Below are 23,817 nucleotides of genomic sequence, written 5' to 3'. Positions count from 1 at the left end.
TGCCCCCCCAAAAAAAAACTGTTTGAGGCAGGGGTATGATATACCTATAATATAATTTCTATATAGTGCATTTGTATTGTGCAGCAGTTGTGTATGGTTCTGCAGCAATACCAGAGCTATATAGAGGCACAAACGCTATTGGAACAACTCATTCAATACTCCAAAAAAACTGATTGAGGCAGGGGTGTAAAATACCTATAATATTATAAATTACTAGGAAATATTAAAGGACCTTAACATGTATAGCTGGGAAGAAAGACGAGACAGAGGGGATATGATAGAAACTTTTAAATACATAAAGGGAATCAACAAGGTAAAAGAAGAGAGAATATTTAAAAGAAAAACTGCTACTAGAGAACATAGTTTTAAATTAGAGGGGCAAAGGTTTAAAAGTAATATCAGGAAGTATTACTTTACTGAGAGAGTAGTGGATGCATGGAATAGCCTTCCTGCAGAAGTGGTAGCTGCAAATACAGTGAAGGAGTTTAAGCATGCATGGGATAGGCATAAGGTCATCCTTCATATAAGATAGGGCCAAGGGCTATTCATAGTATTCAGTATATTAGGCAGACTAGATGGGACAAATGGTTCTTATCTGCCGACACATTCTACGTTTTTATATAATTTCTATATAGTGCATTTGTACTGTGCAGCAGATGTGTGCGGTTCTGCTTAGATACAGCAGCTATAAAGAGGGAGATACTGTATTGGAACAACTAATTGCAACTGGTGTGATATACAAGTCCCACCCCCCCCCCCCCCAAAAAAAAAAAACTGATCAAGGCAGGGGTGTGATATCTCGATAATATACTTTCTGTATAGTGCTGTTGTATTGTGCAGCAGTTGTGTGCGGTTCTACTGCATAACTGCAGCTATACAGAGGGACAAACGCTATTGGGACAACTAATTACAACTGGTGTGATAATCCAGTTGCCCCTCAAAAAAACGGATTGAGGCAGGGGTATGATATACCTATAATATGATTTCTATATAGTGGCATTTGTATTGTGAAGCAGTTGTGTGCGGTTCTGCTGAGATATTGCAGCTTTACAGATGGACAAATGCTATTGGAACTAATTGCAACTGGTGTGATATACCAGTTGTCACCAAATACAAATGAATGAGACAGGGGTGTGATATACCTATAATATGATTTCTATATAGTGCATTTGTATTTTGCAGCAGTTGTTTGCAGATCTGCTGCAATACCGCAGCTATACAGAGGGAAAGACGAAATTGGAACAACTAATTGCAACTGGTGTGATATACCAGTTGCCCCCCCCCCCAAAAAAATAAGTGATTAAGGCAGGGATGTGATACACCTATATTATAATTTTGATATAGTGCATTTTTATTGTGCAGATCTTCTGAGATACCACAGCTATACAGAGGGAGAAACGCTACTGGAACAACTAATTGCAACTGGTGTGATATACCAGTTGCCCCCCAAAAAACTGATTGAGGCAAGGGTGTGATATACCTATAATATACTTTCTATATAGTGCATTTTCATTTTTGCAGCAATTGTGTGCAGATATGCTGCGATACCGCAGCTATACAGAGGAAAAGACGAAATTGGAACAACTATTTGCAACTGGTGTGATATACCAGTTGCCCCCCAAAAATAGTGATTAAGGCAGGGGTGTAATACACCTATATTATAATTTCTATATAGTGCATTTTTATTGTTTAGCATTTGTGTGTGGTTCTGCTGAGATACCATAGCTTTACAGAGGGACGAACACTATTGGAACAACTAATTGCAACTGGTGTGATATGCCAATCCCCCCCCCCCATCAAAAAATAAAATAAAAAAATGATTGAGGCAGGGGTGTGATATACCTATAATATAATTTCTTTGTAGTACATTTGTCTTGTTTAGCAGTTGTGTGCGGTTCTGCTAAGATACTGCAGCTATACAGAGGGACGAACGCTATTGGAACAACTATAAGGGGTTTTCTATACCTGCTTCCACAAATGCTGCTCTTCTATAGGGACTTTGTCACAGTTTAATTTTGAAAATGACAGGCAGAGGAAGAGGCAGGCCATTCTGCAGGGGTGGTAGGGGTCGGAGCCTAAGTGGGAAGTTGGAGAAGGTGTGTGCAATTACGTCAATGGACGCACCAGAGTTGGTTGAGTGGCTCACTCAGCCTTCCGCTTCTGCACCCTCCTCATCCTCTGTATCAGCACCCTCCTCACCCATCCATTCCCTGATGCGCAGCCATTCTTGGCTTCGGATGAGAAAGAGGAGGTAGCAATGGCCACCACCCAGCGGTCTGATGACAGTACCCAGTTCAGCCCAAGGAGGGTGGTCCCCGCTGTTGCTGCCTACATAGAGATCTTTAAAGTCAGTGGGGGTGAAGGTGACGATGATGACGTATTGGTGGACATCACGTCGGTGCCCACAAGAGAGGAAGAGGAGGGGAATTTAAATGGAGAGATGGAGCAACAAATAGGGAGGAGAAGGAGTAGAAGCAGATAGTGCACAGGAGGCAAAAAGCAGACTGCAAATGTATCTGGAGCAAGCCATCCACCATGTACGGTCACATCTGGCGCTCCCAGGATGCCGACACATGGCTCTGCAGTGTGGGCTTTTTTTAACGTGTCAGCTGCTAACAATAGTGTTGCTATCTGCAGCCTGTGCTGTCAACGCATGAGTCGTGGTAAACCCAACACTCACCTAGGGACGACCACCTTAAGAAGGCACCTGGCCTCCCATCACCGAGCCCATTGGGAGCAACACCGTCAGAACCCCAGCCAGACTCCCAGCGCTCCACGTCCTGCCTCTTCTCCTTCTCCTCGCTCCTCCCATTTGTCCTCCACTCCATCTTCCACCGTGCCGTCATCTTGTTCATCTGGAAAAAGGCAGGCTTCCGTGGCCCAAATGTTCAAACATAAAAAGTTGATGACGCAGGATCACCGCCAGCTTGTCGGAACTGCTAGCCCGCCAACTACTGCCATATAAACTGGTGGACTCAGAGACCTTTAAAAATGTTGTGGCCATTGGCACACCACAACAGAAGGTCCGTGGGAGGAAATATTTTTGCCAGAAGTGCATCCCAGAGCTATATGGCCATGTTCAGCAGCAAGTGAATGTATCTCTGGCACACAGTGTCGGTGCCAAGATACATCTGACAACAGACACGTGGTCTAGCAAAAACAGGCAGGGAAGGTTACATAACTTTCATATTGCCCACTTGGTGAACTTTCTGACGGCTGTCAAGCATGCAACCCGCATAGATTTGGTGTTACCGCCACGGACTTCATGCAGGCCTGCCTATTCTTCTCCTCCTCCTACTCCATACTCCGTCTCCTCCTTGGCTGACTCCTCCTTTTCCACTGCTACTGCCTCTTCCCCAGCACCCCCCCGGCTCCCATGAACCTATTCGACGTGCTAGGTGAGACATTGCCATGCTGCCACGAGCCACACCGGTCCTGCACTCATTTCAGCTCTGCAGTCAGTGGCTAACCCTGCTCAATTTGACAATTGGTAAATTGGCGTGCGACAGCGGTGCTCATCGGCTGAGCGTGCTGAAACAGGGCAAAATTACACACTTGCCGTGCATGGCACACATCCTGAACTTAGTCGTGTAGCGATTTGTTGCCAAATACCTCGGGGTCCAGAATGTATTGTGGCAGGCCAGGAAAATCTCTGGCTATTTTAGAAGATCTTACATGGCCACGGCTCGCCTTGCTGATGTTCAGCTGAGTCACCACTTGCCTGTCAGACGTCTGATTTGTGACTGCCCAACGCACTGGAACTCCACCTTGTATATGCTTGATAGGCTGCTCCAGCAGAAAAATGCCGTTAACGACTACCTGTACAAACTCTGCGGCAGGACAGGTTCTGGGGAGCTAGTTTTTTTTTCACCGCACCAGTGGCTGCTTATGTGCGCCACATGCAGACTTCTTCAGCCATTTGATGAAATCACCAAACTGGTCAGTCGCAGCCAGGGTGTCATCAGTGACATCGTACCTTATGCCTTCTCTCTGGAGTGTACATTGCGTCGTGTCCTTGATCATGCTGTCGAGGAGCAGGAAGATGAGGAAGTCGCAATGCTGAATGAATTCCCAGGGGGACTACTCCATCTGAGACAAGAAAACAACAGGAGTTTGAAGATGAGTCAGAGGAGGATGGTGCCTGGGGGGAGGAGGAGGAGCAAGAAAAGCAGGCTTTAAACTTCTCTGGGAACCCTGGTGTTGTCCGTGGATGGAGGAGGAGACCGAGGACGACATTCTCCTGGGGCGATGAGCAGGAGCCAGGCTGATCCACTGCTTCCAATTTAGTGCAAATGGGGGCCTTCATGCTCCAGTGTTTGAAGAGGGACCCCCATATAAAAAGCATAAAGGGCAAGGACCAGTACTGGGTGGCAACGTATTTGGAACCCGTTACAGACACAAAATGGCAGACATGTTACCACCATCACAGAGGGCTGTCATAATGCAGCATTTCCAGGCCTTGCTTTGAGAGATGCTGCATTCTGCTGTTGTGGGCGCTGGTTGAGGAATTTACATCCACAGAGAAACAGTTGTTGGTACCAATCCTACCACGCATGCAAGAATAGGGCGGTTTGAAGATGTATTGGTCACTTCGGATATGAGATTATTCTTGCAGCCAACTCATCAACAGCCGCCCTCCGGATCCAGCCTCAGGGAACGCCTAGATCGACAGGTGTCCGACTACATTAGGTTAACGGCTGATGTGGACGCTCTGAGAAGCGAGGAACCCCTTGATTACTGGGTGTGCAGGCTTGACGTTGTTCCAGAGCTGGCACAATTTGCCATGGAACTCTAGGCTTGCCCCTCGTCCAGTGTCCTGTCCGAAAGGACGTTCAGCGCAGCAGGGTGGATTGTAACCGATAAGCGTACTCGCCTAGCTCACGACAGTGTGGACTACCTCACATTTCTAAAAATGAATGAGGCAAGGATCTCGGAGGAATTAAACATCTGTGATGACCACGTTTAATTGAATTTCACCTATTTCCCTAGTTTTTTTTTTTCAATGGAAATAGGTGAAAAAGCCATGTTTTTAATCCAATTTTATATTTTTACAAATACTGTATGTATTTGACATGTATTTGTACTGGCCTGCAGTAAAATTGATATCCAATGACCGTCTAATACACCTCCAGCCACATAATCACTTGATGTTTTCGGTCTGGTGAATGCCTAATGTTTGGGGCCTGTACTCCACTGGCCAACAGTAAAATTGTTATACGATAATCGCCTAATATACCTCCAACCACATAATGACTTTTCTGTACGTTGAATGCATAATGTACCATTTTAAGGGAAAAATATGTTGAATCAGAATTTCATGGTGTCAACAAATCCCCAAAAAGTTGGGACAAGGCCATTTTCACCACTGTGTGGCATCTCCCCTTCTTCTTACAACACTCAACAGACGTCTGGGGACCGAGGAGACCAGTTTCTCAAGTTTAGAAATAGGAATGCTCTCCCATTCTTGTCTAATACAGGCCTCTAACTGTTCAATCGTCTTGGGCCTTCTTTGTTGCACCTTCCTCTTTATGATGCGCCAAATGTTCTCTATAGGTTAAAGATCTGGACTGCAGACTGGCCATTTCAGTACCCGGATCCTTCTCCTACGCAGCCATGATGTTGTGATTGATGCAGAATGTGGTCTGGCATTATCTTGTTGAAAAATGCAGGGTCTTCCCTGAAAGAGATGACGTCTGGATGAGAGCATATGTTGTTCTAGAACCTGAATATATTTTTCTGCATTGATGGTGCCTTTCCAGACATGCAAGCTACTCATGTCTCACGCACTCATGCAACCCCATACCATCAGAGATGCAGGCTTCTGAACTGAGCGTTGATAACAACTTGGGTTGTCCTTTTCGTCTTTGGTCCGGATGACATGGCGTCCCAGATTTCCAAAAAGAACTTTGAATCGTGACTCGTCTGACCACAGAACAGTCTTCCATTTTTCCACACTACATTTTAAATGATCCCTGGCCCAGTAAAAACGCCTGAGCTTGTGGATCTTGCTTAGAAATGGCCTCTTCTTTGCACTGTAGAGTTTCAGCTGGCAATGGCAGATGGCACGGTGGATTGTGTTCACTGACAATGGTTTCTGGAAGTATTCCTGAGCCCATTCTGTGATTTCCTTTACAGTAGCATTCCTGTTTGTGGTGCAGTGTCGTTTAAGGGCCCGGAGATCACGGGCATCCAGTATGGTTTTACGGCCTTGACCCTTACGCACAGAGATTGTTCCAGATTCTCTGAATCTTCGGATGATGTTATGCACAGTTGATGATGATAGATGCAAAGTCTTTGCAATTTTTCGCTGGGTAACACCTTTCCGATATTGCTCCACTTTGTTTCTGCGCAACATTGTGGGAATTGGTGATCCTCTACCCATCTTGGCTTCTGAGAGACACTGCCACTCTGAGAAGCTCTTTTTATACCCAATCATGTTGCCAATTGACCTAATTAGTGTTAATTGGTCTTCCAGCTCTTCGTTATGCTCAAATTTACTTTTTCCAGCCTATTATTGCTACTTGTCCCAACTTTTTTGGGATTTGTTGACACCGTGAAAATTTGAATCAACTTATTTTTCCTTTAAAATGATACATTTACTTGGATTAAACGTTTGATCTGTCATCTACGTTCTATTACAAATTAAATATTGACATTTGCCATCTCCACGTCATTGCATTCAGTTTTTATTCACAATTTGTTTAGTGTCCCAACTTTTTGGGAATCCGGTTTGTACTTCCAGCCACATAATCACTTGATGTTTTCTGTACATTGAATGCATAATTTTGGGGGCCTTAAGGGTCCACTCAAACGTCCATAAGTGTTTTGCGGATCCGCAAATTGCAGATCCGCAAAACACAGACATTGGCAATGTGCAATCCGCAATTTGCGGACCGCACATCGCCGAAACTATAATAGAAAATGCCTTTTCTGGTCCGCAATTGCAGATCCCAAAAATACGGATCTCGTAGATGCTGATGCGGATCCCGGAAATACGGATCTGCATCCGTTCCAGCCCCTATTGAAAGTGAATGGGTCCACACCTACCAACCAATGGACACGGACCCAAATTACGGACGGGTGAATGGACCCTTAATGTAACTGGCCAACAGTAAAATTGGTATACAGTGACCGCCTAATGTGCCTCCACCCACATAATCAGTTGATCTTTTCTGTACGGTGAATGCATAATCTTTGTGGCCTGTAATCTAATTGGCCAACAGTAAAATTGGTATACGGTGACCGCCTAATGTGCCTCCACCCACATAATCAGTTGATCTTTTCTGTACGGTGAATGCATAATCTTTGTGGCCTGTAATCTAATTGTCCAACAGTAAAATTGTTATACGGTGACCGTCTAATGTACCTCCAGGCACATAATCACTTGATGTTTTCTGGCCGTTGAATGAATAGTTTTTGGGGCCTGTAGTCCAATGGCCTGCAGTAAAATTAATATACATTTACCGATATTTTTTGTGGTAATTTTTGCCATTGATCCCCCTCTAGTATGTCACTGTCCATGCTGTGGGACAATTTGTGTGCTTCTAGTAAGTATTTGGTGGCTGCAAATATGACCTGAAGGTTTTTCAGATTCACCTGCCATTAAAGTGAACAGGGCCTGCTGCAAACTTGTGGTTCGCGAACATTTGATCGCGTTCGTGAATTGTCCTGGACAATGTTTGTCCATCACTAGTTGGAATACCAGAGGACTGGACACAGTCCTAGGAGCACTACTATTCTAATGCCTCTGTGCTCTCTGTACTCCTCCCTCTGTTTGAGTGACAGGACTAGACATCTAGTCTAGCCGTGTGATCTCCCAGCAGCCAAGGCTCAGTGACTCGGCACTTACAAAGTGAATCTGGAGCTGCTTCCTGAGGTTGGAAAGCTGCAGAACATCCACTGAGTAAGGCCTCATGCACATGACCGCATGTATTTAGCGGTCCGCAAAAAATACGGATGATGTCAGTGTGCATTCTGTATTTTGCGGAACGGAACAGCTGCCTTCTAATAGAACAGTACTATCCTTGTCTGTAATGCGGACAATAATTGGACATGTTCTATTTTTTTTGTTGATCCATTGAAATGAATGGTTCCGCATATGGTCCGCAAAAAAACTAAAAACACAAAAAAATACAAAAAACGGAACAGTCACGGAAAAACAATACGTGAGTCCTAAGCGTTGAGTCTGCTATTTAAATCAGCTCTTGTGTAGTGGATCTGATGAGTCCTGCTTTCCGATCTCATCAAATGCGCTGTGAAGGATCTGAGTGAGTGAGCCTTGCTGCTGTCATGAGAACACAGGACTAAACTATTTGTCTAGTCCTGTCACTCAAAGTGGAGAGGGGAGTACAGAGACCACAGGGAACATTGCACTAGTGGCACTCCTAGTACTATGGCCAGCCCCTTGGTGCTCAACCTAGGTAAATTTACATAAATAGAAATGCAGCTGGCCCTAGACACCACTGGTCATTAAATTGTTTCTAAGTTTATCAGAAACATCCATTAAAGGGGTCGTCCGATTTTTACTATCAATGAACTTTTCTCAGGATAGGTCATCAATTTCAGATCAGTGGAAGTTCAATACTCGGCACTCCCGCTGATCAGCTGTTTGAAGAGAAAGCAGCACTTTCTTCTCTGTTTACCTGCTCGCGGCAACAACTGCAGTGGTGAGCAGTGTAATTACAACCATGGTGCCCCCATTCCCTTTTATTGGACAGCTCCGTCCTATTCACTTGAACAGACAGGAGCTGACCCATAGAAGTGTATAGGCATGCCATAATTGCAGCAGCAAGCAGTGTAATTACAACTGTCACTTTTCAGGCGCACAGGGAATGATAAACCCCACCCTTTGTCTCAATTCAACCAATAAATACCTAAATACCGTATATACTCAAGTATAAGCCGACCCGAATATAAGCCGAGGCCCCTAATTTTACCCCCCAAAAATTGGAAAAATTATTGACTCGAGTATAAGACTAGGGTGGGAAATGCAGCAGCTACTGGTAAATTTCTAAAATAAAAATAGATACCGTACCAATAAAATTACATTAATTGAGGCATCAGTAGGTTAAAGGTTTTTGAATATTTATTTCAAAGAAAAACAATATGGTATCAACAATAACTTTAACAGTACAAAAACCAACTAAAGCGAATATTCGATTTTTGGGAAAATACCAGTTCATGCAGATTTTTATGCGAAAATTTGAATGCGATTTTTTTGCGAATTTTCGCAATCAAGACTTAGACTCGAGTATAAGATGAGGGGGCTTTTTGAGCACAAAAATATGTGCCAAAAAACTCGTCTTATACTCGAGTATATACGGTATATATAAAAAGAAACACTTTTTGACCACAAAGTGTAAACACACTCTTATAGACAACAGCATTTTTGAACACGTTATATTGCTTTCTGTTACCAGCAGATAAGCATAATTAAATCAATTGTGGCACATGATTTAAATTACATTGCTTTTCCAACTATTTAAAGGGTGCACGAGGTCCTGCTGGAATAGATGGAGAACCTGGTATTCCTGGACAGCCTGGCGAGCCTGGCCCTCCTGGGCACCCTTCCATTCCTGGAACTCATGTAAGTAAAAAGTATTTTTACCATATTATATTTAATAAAAGGGGTTGTGCCAAGTTTTGAAGTTAGGCGCTATCCATAGTATAGGGATAACTAACTGATTGGTGGTGGTCTTACTGCTGGGACCCCCTTGATCTGGAAAATGGGGTCCTATTCCCATAATCTGATGGAGCGAGAGGTCAATCATGTGCCCTGCTGCTCTATTATTCCTCTCAGGTACCACCAGAAATAGCAGAGCTCTGTACTCAGATATCTCCAGTAGTCTCACAGAGAATGAATGGAGCAGCTTTCAGGAGCGATGGCGATCCCAGCAGTTGGAACCATGGATAACTTAAAAAATTGGCACAACCCATTTAAATGTATAGGGCTTTGCCTTTGAGATAAATTAATAAATCACTCAGGACTTAAGATATTTTCAGTGACATCAAATCACTGTGCAGAACATGAAATGTAAACTCACTGCAGATGCATTTAATTAGAGATTGAGGAAATTTGCGTAGAGTGAAGGGTAATCATTAATTTCATTTATAACTTCACATGACAATGCATATGGCCAAATGTGCAATGGAATCATGCAGAATGTTATTTGAGACAAAACATACTGAGAAGCAGGAGATAGCACTGACCAGTGCAGAAAACAGAGCTTATTACCAGAACAGAGAATAGATGCTGTACTCCTGATGTACAAAATCTGCCATGTGTTCAGTGCTGGAAAAAGAAAGTGGGAAGGGAAAACTAAAGAGGGCACATTACAGGACAGCGGCACTTCTTAAATGCATTCCTGGTTCAATAGAAATTATGTCTGCCCCCCCCCCCCTCCATAGCTAATCACAAGCCTCAGCAGTCACATCTGTTTAAACGGTACAGTTTAGCAAGGCAAAGGTAATCTACATTGGAGTTGTTGGCCTGTAGGCTGGAAAACCCCTTAAAGCAGGGGTGCACAATCTTTTTTTTGGTTGGAGAGCCGCGCTGCCCTCCTCTGTCTCCATCTCCCAGTCTCTGTGCTGTTTATATCTGGTTGGCTATGGACATGGTCCCATGCTCCTCCCCAGCCAATGACTGGCTTCGGCAGTGATTTGGCCACAAGCAGTGTTTCGCCGTTGAAGCCAGTCATTGGCTGACGAGGTGCATGTGACCATAGCCAGCCAGATATGAACTGCACCAGGACCAAAAGATGGAGACAGCGGTGGCAGCACGGAGGAATGGAGCAGCGATGAGCAGGTAAGTGTAAATCTTCTGTTTCGAGGGCCATGCTGCAAGTCATTTTTACCTAAAATATGTTCCCCCAAGCAATCATAAAAAGAGCTTTGGGGACACTGACACTTTTATTTCTAACCTTTACCTTTTTATTTATTCTTATATTTGTATTTCATACATTTTAGATTTGAATTGCTTTATTACTTATTTTTTAGATATATTTTTGCCACATAATATGCCCCCTAAATGGTCATAAAAAGGCCACTGGGTCTTTAAAATACCTCTGGAGGACACTATTTTATTTTATACTTTTTCCTTTTTATTCTTTTGTTTGTATTTTACTATATTTTCTATTTTATTGTTTTCAAACACATTTAATATAATTTTTTAACTTGTATTATATATTTTTGCCACACAACTTGTCTCCAAGAGGTCACAAAGACTTTTTGGAGACAATAATAATTTTATTTTTAAATTCACCACTATTTCCACTGTAACTGGAGCATCCAAAGGACCCCAGTTACAGGAGAAACCAGCCTCCTGTGGGGGTCTATGTACAAGGCAGAGCTCATCAGAATCTACTGACCCTGCAGCTCTGAACTCCTCTGCTCTCGAGAGACCCGATGATAACATGATCGCTGGATCCAAGCTGCCTAGTGCTCATTGAGGAGAAGGCAGAATCGCTGATAAACTGCTTCTGTCTTCTCCTGAGCTCCCCCGATGTCACTGTGTAGGAACTATAATCCAGCGCCATAGGGTGCTCCATGGCAGGAATCAAGATGATCACATGATCAGCTGTGTTTCTGCCCAGCAGGACGAGGGTGGCAAACTTTGGCTCTGCGGGCTGCATGTAGCCAGTGGGCTGCAGGTTGTACACCCCTGCTTTAAAGCTTTACAATTACCCCAAACATAGAAGAGTGAAGTGCAGGCATACAACAGTGAAACCGTTTTGCAATAAACAAGAAGGTCTGTTGTGGCCAGTTTGAACTGTTAAAAATGCCCAAGTTTGATTATCAAATGGTGAGGAACTTTCAGTCATAAATTCATGGTTTTTCATTGCCGCACTTAGTTTTGTTTTGTTTTTATAGCCATTATCTTCTCAAATGCAAGGTGGATTTGATGAAAAATCTGGACTTGGATCTCAGGTTGGACTGATGCCTGGTTCAGTGGTAAGATACTATATTCACATTTTATTTTCATTGTCAACAATAGTATTAATACAAAATTTGTTGTTTTAGTAAGCCCATGTGAATCATAATGAGTCCTATACTCACCTTCACTAAAGGGGGAGATTTAACACGTTACAGTCGACATCTAATTTTCACAATCTTCACATACTTAAAGGGCTTCTGTCACCCCCCCAAAAGATTTTTTTTCATTTTTGGGCTAATTAAACTCCTTATAGTGCGATTATTCAATATATAGTGCTCTTACCATTTTCTGTGGCTTAGTTTCTTTAAAAACCACACTTTTATAATATGTTAATTACCTCGCTACCAGCAAGTAGGGCGGTTACTTGCTAGTAGCCGCCGCATCCTCCTTTCAAAAAATGACTTTTGGGGGGTGACAGAAGCCCTTTAAATTCATGGCATAATTCCTGCAGTCTAAATACAGTATGCAGACACCTGAATATCATAACTGTAATCCATTCCATATGCATTTAATAATCATCTTGCTCCATAATATGGGTATTATTCTAGAGTTGGACGCCCATTGCTTCTGTAATATTCTCAGATTTTCAGGGAAGATGTTTTATTAGATTTTTTTAAACAAAGCTTGGAGGTTTTCCTCCATTCAACCACAACCAATTACTAGTAAGGTTAGGCATTGATGTTGGGACAAGTTAAAAACTTTGTAGTGAGTATTGCAACCAAGAAGGGGTGATATTTATACTTATTTGTACTGGGTATGCTCATCTGTGATTTTACGGATTTTTAAAGGTAGTTTTCCAGCAGTAAATAAAATTTATGGCAGTAAGATTAGATTTGGTTAAAAAAATAATAGAATCTATCCGAGTCCCTAATGTTGTCTACTTCTGGGACATGTCTCAATACCTAGGAAATGCCTGGAAATGCCAGCTCAGCCAATCACTAGCAACAGTGATGTCCCACCTCAGCCAGTGATTGACTGAGCACCACCTCAGCCAGTGATTGACTGAGCAGGCATTTCCTGTGTGTTGAAACCAGACCAGGATGTAGAGCTGCAGAAACCAGAGCATCATTGGAACAGGGGCAGTGACGGTTCAGTGAGATAAGTATTGGTACTTAAACATTTTTTAACCCACCCTCTCAGCCTGCTGCTATTTTTTTACCTGCTGGGAAACCACTTTAAAAAAAAAAAAAAAAAAAAGTTGCCCAAAAGTTGCCTGTTACTGTCACTTAAAAATGTTTTGTTTATTGCTTTACAGGGACAAGTTGGACCAAGAGGTCCACAGGGTTTACCAGGCAGCCCAGTAAGTAGTCATTATTTCTGGTTATGGTCTGTGTTGCTTAAGAAGTTTCATATTTAAATGTTACAGATAGAACATTAGAATCTATCGAAACTATAGTTGAGCTTAGAGTGTATCATATTCATGCAGACCTAGAATGGCCCTAGAAGAATATTTAAATAGCATTTGTCAGCATGATCAACCCTATTAAACCAGGCTTCATTGCCTCCACTTCTGAGTGTAGTCTTGCATCATCAGTCTGCAACTACAGTGCTCTAGAAGCAGCAACAGCAGATCGAGTACCCAAGTGTCGAGTCACTGACCGACAGCACAGGCACAAGAATACAAAGCTAGGCAAGATGTCTAACCCTGTCTATCAAAAGGAAGAGGGAGTTCCAAGAGCATAATGGCATTATAGATGCAGTTTTTCAAGGGCTGCAGCTGGTCCCTTGGTGCTTGAGACAGCTCATTTGCATATTATGAAAAAAGCTGTAATCTCAGGACCAGTTCTCCATACAGAGATAAAGATATCGTTTTAATCAGCATGATCAACCCTGAAAGGCAATGTATCTGGTTTAATAGGGTTGACCATGTTGACAGATGCTTTTTAACATGTGGCTCAGAGTAGTCAATGTAGAATTTTTTTAGTCCATATAACATTTAGCATCTAGTATCTCTTTTTTCTATTGGAATATTTAACATCTGGACACTAGTGGTCAAATGCAAATTAGTACCTGTCAATGGCAAAATAGGTTTTCTAGTATCTGTTAGTAAGTTGGGTTTTCAAAATCTGTGTACCTAGTAATTAGTGAAAAATGTTAACATTTGGTTTCTGGTGAGTATATCTGGATACAGTTCCAATATGTCAATGTCCAGTTGCTTATAGTCAGTGGTGGTCTGGTACCTTGTGGTCACTGGAATGTTTAAAGGGGTTTTAGAATTTTTTTAACTGATGACATATCCTCTGGTTAGATAAGTAGAAAAGAGACCGGCACTCGCTTGTCTAGATAATCTTGCTGTGATTTATGAAACAACACCCATTTAAATAACCAGCCAAACCTCAGACCTTGCATGGTGTAGCATCCTTCTCTGAGCTCACCAAGCACAGCACCGGGCTGCGTGCAAGGCTATGGTGGTTTTCATACACAGGCAGTTGAGACTATTGATTTATTTTTAGTTGTATAATAATGCCACTAAACACCTAGGCCCAGTGCAATATACTGTACATTCCAGAGACCCCACCCATCATGTGGTATGTATAGTATTGCTGTCCTCAATGGGCCTTATAAGGTGTAAAGACCCACTTCTGCTTCCCTATAAAACTAGTGCTAAGTGAAAGTCATTTAACAGTGGTTGAACAGAAAGATGGTTCCCTATAGTCAACTACAGTCCTAACCTAAATGAATTTCTTATCTGGCTTCATGTGAGACCAGAAAATACATGTCTGTGTATTGCTGTACAATGTAATCACAATAATTAACTGATAAAATGTTATATTTATATAAATTACAATTATGCAATAAAATGTAATATAACATTGTGTGTTCATTTAATTAAATAAACCTACTTGTCTTTATTTCCTACTAGGGTAGCATGGGACCTCCTGGACCTCCAGGAGAAACAGGTGAACCAGGCTCTATGGTAAGCAGAAACATTGTACACACTTTTCATTATGTGTCATACCCCTTCAGTCTGAATACTGAGAATGTGACTGAAGGAATAAATTATGTATGAAATGGACTAATGGAGAAACACGTGAACAACCCAATATGCCTCTTCATTTGCTATCAAAACAGGTCTGAATATGTTGACAAATAGTATCTTTAGTGACATACATAGGCAATATTAAAGGGTAACTGTCATGTTTTCATTAAAAAAAAATAGTATACGTAACTGCTGCAGCAGCATTATACATAATGCAATCTTTAGTTTCTTCACATACCACTGTTTTCCTTCAGTTTTCACTTAGTTACGGCTGTTTAAACATTTACAATGTGAGGACCTTGTCAATATGGCTCCTCTGCCAATTCTGAGGCCAAAACTGCTTTCCCTCACTTCCTATACACACTTGTTCTAGCAAGCAGCTCTCTGCCAGCCAATCATATTGGATTACTGAGAGATACACCTCCTCACTCTGAAGCCTAATGCAGGCATGCAGTGTGGAGGACCGCCCCTCTGTCTCTATCTTCCTAGCCGGAGACAGACAAGCCCTAACAACGGTCTTTTAAGGGAGCAGTGGAAAGGGACAGGAGACATTAATGAAAGCTTTTATTATAAGGTAATTACAGATCTTTTGACAATCATTGACAAACTAACTCAGGTATACATTCCTAGTTGTAATAAACTAGCAAATAAAAAAAATATGACAGTTACCCTTTAGTGGATTTTTTTTCCAGTGGTATTTCACTATCTTTGTACCTCTAAATATTGATAAAGATAAAACTGTGAAAAATACATGACTTATTAGTTGTGTACAGCAATAAAAAATAGATATGCATATATTATCAGACAGTATACGGTTAACTTAAATATCACATTGACACAATATCTCAAATCAATGCATAATGAGATGCTCCAACCTAAAATAAATATTAAGTATGTTTACGAATAGCCTTTTATTGAAAAAATAATAAATGCTAATGTTTTGTGTCTGCATCATCTATGAAGACCTGTGTGTCTCATAGGTTATAAACTAGAAACCTTTTGTAGTTAATCTGTTGGCTGATTCTTGATAACAGACATTTGGCTGTGTGAACTTGTTTAGTACTGGTTATAAATATCACACATAAATGATATTAGTGAATGACAATGTCTGTTAATGCATATCATTTTTGTGTTAGGGTCCAGTTGGTCCACGAGGCCCAGAAGGACCTTCAGGAAAACCAGGGGAAGATGTAAGTTAACTTTAAAGAACAACTATCATTTGCAGTTTTAAAGAAACCTTGTATTTTTTATTATAGAAAAATTCCTAAATATCTATTTATCAGTAGTGATGAGCGGCAGGGGTAATATTCGAATTTGCAATATTTTGCGAACATTTTGTAGAATATTCGCTGTATTGCTATATCTATTCTAAATTCTAAAATATATTTGTTTTTTAGAATATGCGTCTTAAAAAAATATAAAAATCTGTACAGTTGTTCCACTTTGGCATACTCCTCCACGACAAGCGTCCCAGTCACCATGAGAATGCCTGGGGGTTAGAGAATATGCCATCGGATCTGAGTTTTCGCCATCTCATTGATTCTCATTACGAAAATTCTCATTACAAAAATTTGCATTATGAAAATTCGCAATCAACACTACTCCTCAAGTCAAAGATATTGCAGCCTTCTCATTGGCCCACAAGCTAGAAGCAGGGAGGGATCATGTGTACTGATTAAAAAAAATCTAGAATATTCGAAATTCCGAATATATATCACTATATTCTAAATATTCTCGAATTCGCGAAGTGCTGATATTCGCAATTCGAATATTCGTGATCAACACTACCTATTCTTCTTCTCTCTTGTACACTGATCACTTTATTGTTCTCCCCACTGTCTCATACAGTAAATCTTATGGTAAAATCCAGTATAGCAGTACTTCACTCTCTGATGCCAAAATCAATGATAGGCATAAATGATATTATGTCAGTTAGAATGGTCTGAATATTGTGCATATACAGTATTATATCCTATATTTATTTTTCAACAAGAAATAACAATCTACAGTAAGAATATTAAAGCACTATTATGTATATTTTGTACAGAAGTGTTTGAAATATACTGGGGGTCATTTACTAAAGGCTAGTGTTTCGCTTATCAGTTTTAAAGGGGTTATCCAAGACTAAACTTTTTTAACTGACCTCTTCAGCGTGTATAGACCTGTGGTGGTGTTCATACGTGCCTGTTTCCCGCTGGATTCCAACTACATTGCTTCAAGGCCACTTTGGCAGGTTCCAAGTCTCTGGGAATCAACATCCTGTTGATGGGCACCACATGACCACTGTGGCCAGTGATTGGCTTCAGCGGTCACGTGACGCCTATTAACAGGATGTTGATTCCCAGACCCTGGAGCCTACCGAGGAGGCCATGGAGTGATGCAGGCAGAATCCAGCAACGGGGACCAGGTATGTATGAAACCCACCACAGGTCCAACCACTCTTTAGAGGTCCGCTAAAAGTTTAGTCAGGTGGAGGATGCAACAAATCTAATAAGTAATACATTTGTTGCATCTTCTGCCCCAGGCTCATATTTTAGTAAATAAGTTGGGCTACAAAGCTTAAGCCCATGGCCTGCCTCCTCCTGCTCACATCAGATCTACTTTTTTGAAAGCAGTGAGGGCTGCATAAAAAAATAGCAATTTCACCTAAATGTATGTGCAGTGGCATTTAAAACATAAGACACCCATGGTTTGTGACTTTTTATATGCCAGAAAACTGGCATAGGGGAATAGTAAATAACCCCTCTGTTGAATGTAGGAGAGAAATATGCAACTAATAGCCAGTAAGGCTGAAAAACATGTTCCTCTGTGAGTATACAGAGGTATTGGTATTAAAAAGCTTGTTCTGTTGTCAGCCACTTTAGTTTTGTTTAACGATTATTTAATCTAACTTAACACATTTATAACTTCTGTTCACATTTCTTATAAATTAATCTCAAAGGGGTTGTGCAGGGGTTTCATATTGATGACCTAGGTCATAAAGATCTGATTGGCGGGGGTCCGACACCCAACACCCCTGCCGATCAGCTGTTTGAAGAAGAGTGAGTGCTGCTTCCTCTTTATTACACTACATTGCTGTCACATATTTTGTATAGCCACATCCATAAGAACCCGTAATATACAATTATCACTTAATCACTCCTGCATGGTGAATGCCATTAAAAAAAAGGGCAAAAGTAGTAAAATGTAAAAAAATTATAAATATATCTATATTTGGTAACTATGTATTTTGTATGCCACAAAGTAAACATCGCAAAATTTACAACATAAAAACTCAGTTGCATTGATGTTCCCCTCCCAAAAGAGGAGACCTTACCCCAATATTATGCCATTAAAAACTATAACATATCCCACCAAAAACAAACCCTCATAAGGGTACACTGACAGAAACAAACAAGTTATAGCTCTTGGATGAAGAAAGAAAAAATTACTTTGTCGCTAAGATTCAAAACAGGCTAGTCACTAAGGGGTTAAAAGTCTTACACATAATGATTACTGACAACAATACCTTACAATAGTCAATTATATCATACCAAAGATGGATCAGTTTTTTCCAACAGTCCGTTTGTATTTGTGTTTTTTTTAAGGGTGAAGCAGGAAGGCCAGGACAAACAGGTGAAATAGGATTTCCAGGATCGGCAGTAAGTATTACACATAACTGTGTTAAATCAGGGCTGCCCAGCAATTCGTCCATGGGTTAATATATGGAGCAGCTTGGACACATGTAATAGCAACTATGGCTGCAATTTAGGACAAGTCCCAAACTATGGGACAACACCTCGCTTGTCTACGGGATTCAAATTGGTTAACAAGTTCTCCCCATGTGCCAGGAGATGCGGTCGACCTAAGAATCAAAGACCCACACACTTTGCTGGTTAAAAGATTCTCTGCCGGGCAACGTCTGTAGTTTTATTAGTTGTACATTGTGGGTCTAACCACCCCCCTTTAGCCATCAATTTTAATATGTCCAATCACAAGTATTTATTAAAGCAACCGGAAGCATAATGATATGGAAAAATGCATCTAAAAATTACATAAAGTTGCAGGCTTAGTAAACCTGTAGATGGCATAAACTTAGACATGCACCAAATTTATTATGATGGCTCAGGATGAAGAAATTGGTGCTGTGCTAGACACTTTTGTCTAATTGTTTTGTTTTGCCTACTTTCAGACATAATTTTATGCAAGAATTGTGGCACAGTTTCGGAGCAAAACATTGTTTCTTTGGCCACCCCTCATTTTATGTGGAGCTTTCCATTAGCCATGCCCTTTTTGTACTAGGCACAGAAACTTTCTCTAAACCCAGATACACCCACAATTGTCCCACTTTTTTGTGTAATTTATGCCAGAATCTAGGGGCAATTACGTTAGTAAATGTGGACCACACTATTGCTGCCCAGAAACAATGAATCTGAATAGGGACACTCACCACCTACCAGGGAATATGACTGATGTAAATATAGCCATCATCTCCACTCATCATCAGGCAATTATCAGTAACATTTGATTCATTTCCGATAGTTGCCTGTGCATCAGCCAACTTCTGGCTCTGGCTTATCTCCTGGGAACAAAGGAATCAGGCATGCTGATATCCTTCCTAATCCTTATTTTTCCTGACATAATTCTAGATGCCCCTATACGTTAGATTATCGTTAATATTCATCTAATGGTTATTTTCAGTCTACAAACTAATACATAACATAAACACAGTCAAATAAATTAGTCAACATGTCATGGTGGCTCATGTACTATCACTACTGGGGCAGGGAAAATGTATGCATAACGATTACACTGTTTTGTGAATATATTTTGTAATAAATAAATGTAAAGCTAGATTTTGTTCAAGTTTGTACTTTGCATTTATTTAATCTCTTTCCTTAGGGAGCTAGAGGATTTCCTGGTGCTCCAGGACTCCCCGGACTCAAAGGACATAGAGTAAGGATCTGTTGATATATATATTATTTTACATACTGTATTGTGTTTGACAACTGCAGCTATCCTAAGTTGCAGTTTTGAGAACAAAATGACATATTGTATATAACTGTTACTCTGATGCTTGCATTGCTCTATGGCAGGGGTAGGCAACCTCCGGCACTCCAGCTGTTGAGAAACTACAACTCCTAGCATGCATACTTGCTCTGCTCTTCTAAGAACTCAAATAGAAATTAATGGAGCATGCTGGGAATTGTAGTTTCACAACAGCTAGAGTGCCGAAGGTTGCTGATCCCTGCTCTATGGTCAAGTTACAAAAACAGACATGTCATAAAAAGTGAGAGTACATACCTCTTTAATGGAAATTCAAAAAAAGGCATATTCGTTATTAGCAGCTAGAACAGTTAGGACTTACAGAAGCTTGCTAAATACAGGACCTTTCTTGACCCCCTTAAAGATTCACTTTCCATATTGAACTGTTTTGATGCAGTATTTATTAGGCATAACCTAAAGCTCTTAGGTCCCAATGAGAAATCTAGTAGATCAATCTCCCACCTATTATGTGACATTTATAATTCTATAATATTCAGATGTGACAGAGTCCTGAGTGCGACAGATGCACTAGGTACCTCTGCACCCCTTATAGCTACACCCTGTCAAACAATGTCTATATCATTTCAAAAGCCAAATACAGATGTAGCAGGGGTAACACAAACACTCTTAACTCAAATTTCTTAACTCATCATGTTATCATGAAATAAAAGCCATTGAAAAGCAATTGCTTAACGCATTTAGTTTAGGTAACATGTCTCAAAGCATGTGGGTTAACCCTGCTACATCTGTACATTATGCGATTATGAGTGAATAACATTCTTGTTTATTTCCACAATCCTCAAAAGTCTACATTAGTGATGTTCAAGCATGCTCGGTCGAACACCTGTTCTTACCCCAGGCCTTTGAATGCAAGCGAAAATACCCGCCCACCCACCCACAGGCCATAGCACTAAATGCGCAACTTTCCAAATTACTGGCCCCGGAATTAGGCTTGTGGACACTGAGGCCTTCCGCAGCCTGATGTTCCCGCGTTATGCAGTCCCCAGCCGCCACTATTTTTCAAGGTGTGCCGTTCCCGCCTTACACCAACATGTGTCCCGTCACATCACACGTTCCCTGACCAACGCAGTTATTGGGAAGGTCGACTTAGCCATGGACACATGTACAAGTACTTTCGGCTACATTTCCCAGATGGCACACTGGGTGAATGTTTGGGAAGCCGGGAGCGAGTCATACCCTGGCATGGCACAGGTGCTACCGACGCCAAAGATTGCGGGCCCTACGTCGATCAGGGTTTTTCCGACAGCACCTATGTTAGTGTCACGGTGGGGAGTGAGGAAAACCCCCCCACCGTACAATGTCATAGATATAAGGTAGCAACTAAGCCTGGATGCTGGGATAAGGGAGCAGGTCACCTCCTAAAGCTATGACATGCAGACTAATTCTCTGGTGACATGAAGCCAGATTGTCTGTTACGGGACCTCTCTCCTCTGCCTGGGTGCTGGGCCTAAATTTATGACAATGGACTGTTGCAGTGGTGGCTGACGTGAAGCCTCATTCTCTGCTATGACATGCAGACTAATTCTCTGCTGACATGAAGCCAGATTGTCTGTTACGGGACCTCTCTCCTCTGCCTGGGTGCTGGGCCTAAATATATGCCAATGGACTGTTGCAGTGGTGGGTGACGTGAAGCCTCATTCTCTGCTATGACATGCAGACTAATTCTCTGGTGACATGAAGCCAGATTGTCTGTTACGGGACCTCTCTCCTCTGCCTGGGTGCTGGGCCTAAATTTATGACAATGGACTGTTGCAGTGGTGGGTGACGTGAAGCCTGATTCTCTGCTATGACATGCAGACTGATTCTCTACTGACATGAAGCCAGATTGTCTGTTACGGGACCTCTCTCCTCTGCCTGTGTGCTGGGCCTAAATATATGCCAATGGACTGTTGCAGTGGTGGCTGACGTGAAGCCTCATTCTCTGCTATGACATGCAGACTAATTCTCTGCTGACATGAAGCCAGATTGTCTGTTACGGGACCTCTCTCCTCTGCCTGTGTGCTGGGCCTAAATATATGCCAATGGACTGTTGCAGTGGTGGCTGACGTGAAGCCTCATTCTCTGCTATGACATGCAGACTGATTCTCTGCTGACATGAAGCCAGATTGTCTGTTACGGGACCTCTCTCCTCTGCCTGGGTGCTGGGCCTAAATATATGCCAATGGACTGTTGCAGTGGTGGGTGACGTGAAGCCTCATTCTCTGCTATGACATGCAGACTAATTCTCTGCTGACATGAAGCCAGATTGTCTGTTACGGGACCTCTCTCCTCTGCCTGGGTGCTTGGCCTAAACTTATGAAAATGGACTGTTGCAGTGGTGGGTGACGTGAAGCCTGATTCTCTGCTATGACATGCAGACTGATTCTCTACTGACATGAAGCCAGATTGTCTGTTACGGGACCTCTCTCCTCTGCCTGGGTGCTGGGCCTAAATATATGCCAATGGACTGTTGCAGTGGTGGCTGACATGAAGCCTCATTCTCTGCTATGACATGCAGACTGATTCTCTGCTGACATGAAGCCAGATTGTCTGTTACGGGACCTCTCTCCTCTGCCTGGGTGCTGGGCCTAAATATATGCCAATGGACTGTTACAGTGGTGGGTGACGTGAAGCCTCATTCTCTGCTATGACATGCAGACTAATTCTCTGCTGACATGAAGCCAGATTGTCTGTTACGGGACCTCTCTCCTCTGCCTGTGTGCTGGGCCTAAATATATGCCAATGGACTGTTGCAGTGGTGGCTGACGTGAAGCCTCATTCTCTGCTATGACATGCAGACTGATTCTCTGCTGACATGAAGCCAGATTGTCTGTTACGGGACCTCTCTCCTCTGCCTGGGTGCTGGGCCTAAATATATGCCAATGGACTGTTACAGTGGTGGGTGAAGTGAAGCCTCATTCTCTGCTATGACATGCAGACTAATTCTCTGCTGACATGAAGCCAGATTGTCTGTTACGGGACCTCTCTCCTCTGCCTGGGTGCTGGGCCTAAACTTATGAAAATGGACTCTTACAGTGGTGGCTGACGTGAAGTCTCATTCTCTGCTATGACATGAAGACTGATTCTCTGCTGACATGAAGCCAGATTGTCTGTTACGGGACTTCTCTCCTCTGCCTGGGTGCTGGGCCTAAATTTATGACAATGGACTGTTGCAGTGGTGGGTGACGTGAAGCCTGATTCTCTGCTATGACATGCAGACTAATTCTCTGCTGACATGAAGCCAGATTGTCTGTTACGGGACCTCTCTCCTCTGCCTGGGTGCTGGGCCTAAATTTATGACAATGGACTGTTGCAGTGGTGGGTGACGTGAAGCCTGATTCTCTGCTATGACATGCAGACTGATTCTCTGCTGACATGAAGCCAGATTGTCTGTTACGGGACCTCTCTCCTCTGCCTGTGTGCTGGGCCTAAATATATGCCAATGGACTGTTGCAGTGGTGGCTGACGTGAAGCCTCATTCTCTGCTATGACATGCAGACTAATTCTCTGCTGACATGAAGCCAGATCCTCTGTTACGGGACCTCTCTCCTCTGCCTGGGTGCTGGGCCTAAATTTATGAAAATGGACTCTTACAGTGGTGGGTGACGTGAAGCCTGATTCTCTGCTATGACATGAAGACTGATTCTCTGCTGACATGAAGCCAGATTGTCTGTTACGGGACCTCTCTCCTCTGCCTGGGTGCTGGGCCTAAATATATGCCAATGGACTGTTGCAGTGGTGGCTGACGTGAAGCCTCATTCTCTGCTATGACATGCAGACTAATTCTCTGCTGACATGAAGCCAGATTCTCTGTTACGGGACCTCTCTCCTCTGCCTGGGTTCCGGGGCCTAAATATCTGAGAATGGACTGTTCCAGTGG

At 42.3% G+C, this 23,817-nt stretch overlaps 1 protein-coding gene across 1 annotated transcript in view; it reads left to right on the top strand.

Annotated features, from left to right (window-relative positions):
• COL5A2 (collagen type V alpha 2 chain) overlaps positions 1-23,817 on the top strand; it is a 260,308-nt gene that overhangs the window by 118,198 nt on the left and 118,293 nt on the right. Inside the window, exons 7-13 of the mRNA XM_044302642.1 lie at positions 9,488-9,586; positions 11,869-11,949; positions 13,188-13,232; positions 14,796-14,849; positions 16,049-16,102; positions 18,500-18,553; positions 19,794-19,847. Of these exons, the coding sequence (XP_044158577.1) occupies positions 9,488-9,586; positions 11,869-11,949; positions 13,188-13,232; positions 14,796-14,849; positions 16,049-16,102; positions 18,500-18,553; positions 19,794-19,847 (441 nt within the window). The remainder of the gene's footprint in view (positions 1-9,487; positions 9,587-11,868; positions 11,950-13,187; positions 13,233-14,795; positions 14,850-16,048; positions 16,103-18,499; positions 18,554-19,793; positions 19,848-23,817) is intronic.

Source organism: Bufo gargarizans, chromosome 8 (assembly GCF_014858855.1).
Source record: "Bufo gargarizans isolate SCDJY-AF-19 chromosome 8, ASM1485885v1, whole genome shotgun sequence".
Lineage (NCBI taxonomy): Eukaryota > Metazoa > Chordata > Amphibia > Anura > Bufonidae > Bufo > Bufo gargarizans.
Note: the sequence above shows the minus strand (reverse complement) of the source record. Positions and strands in the feature narration are given on the sequence as shown.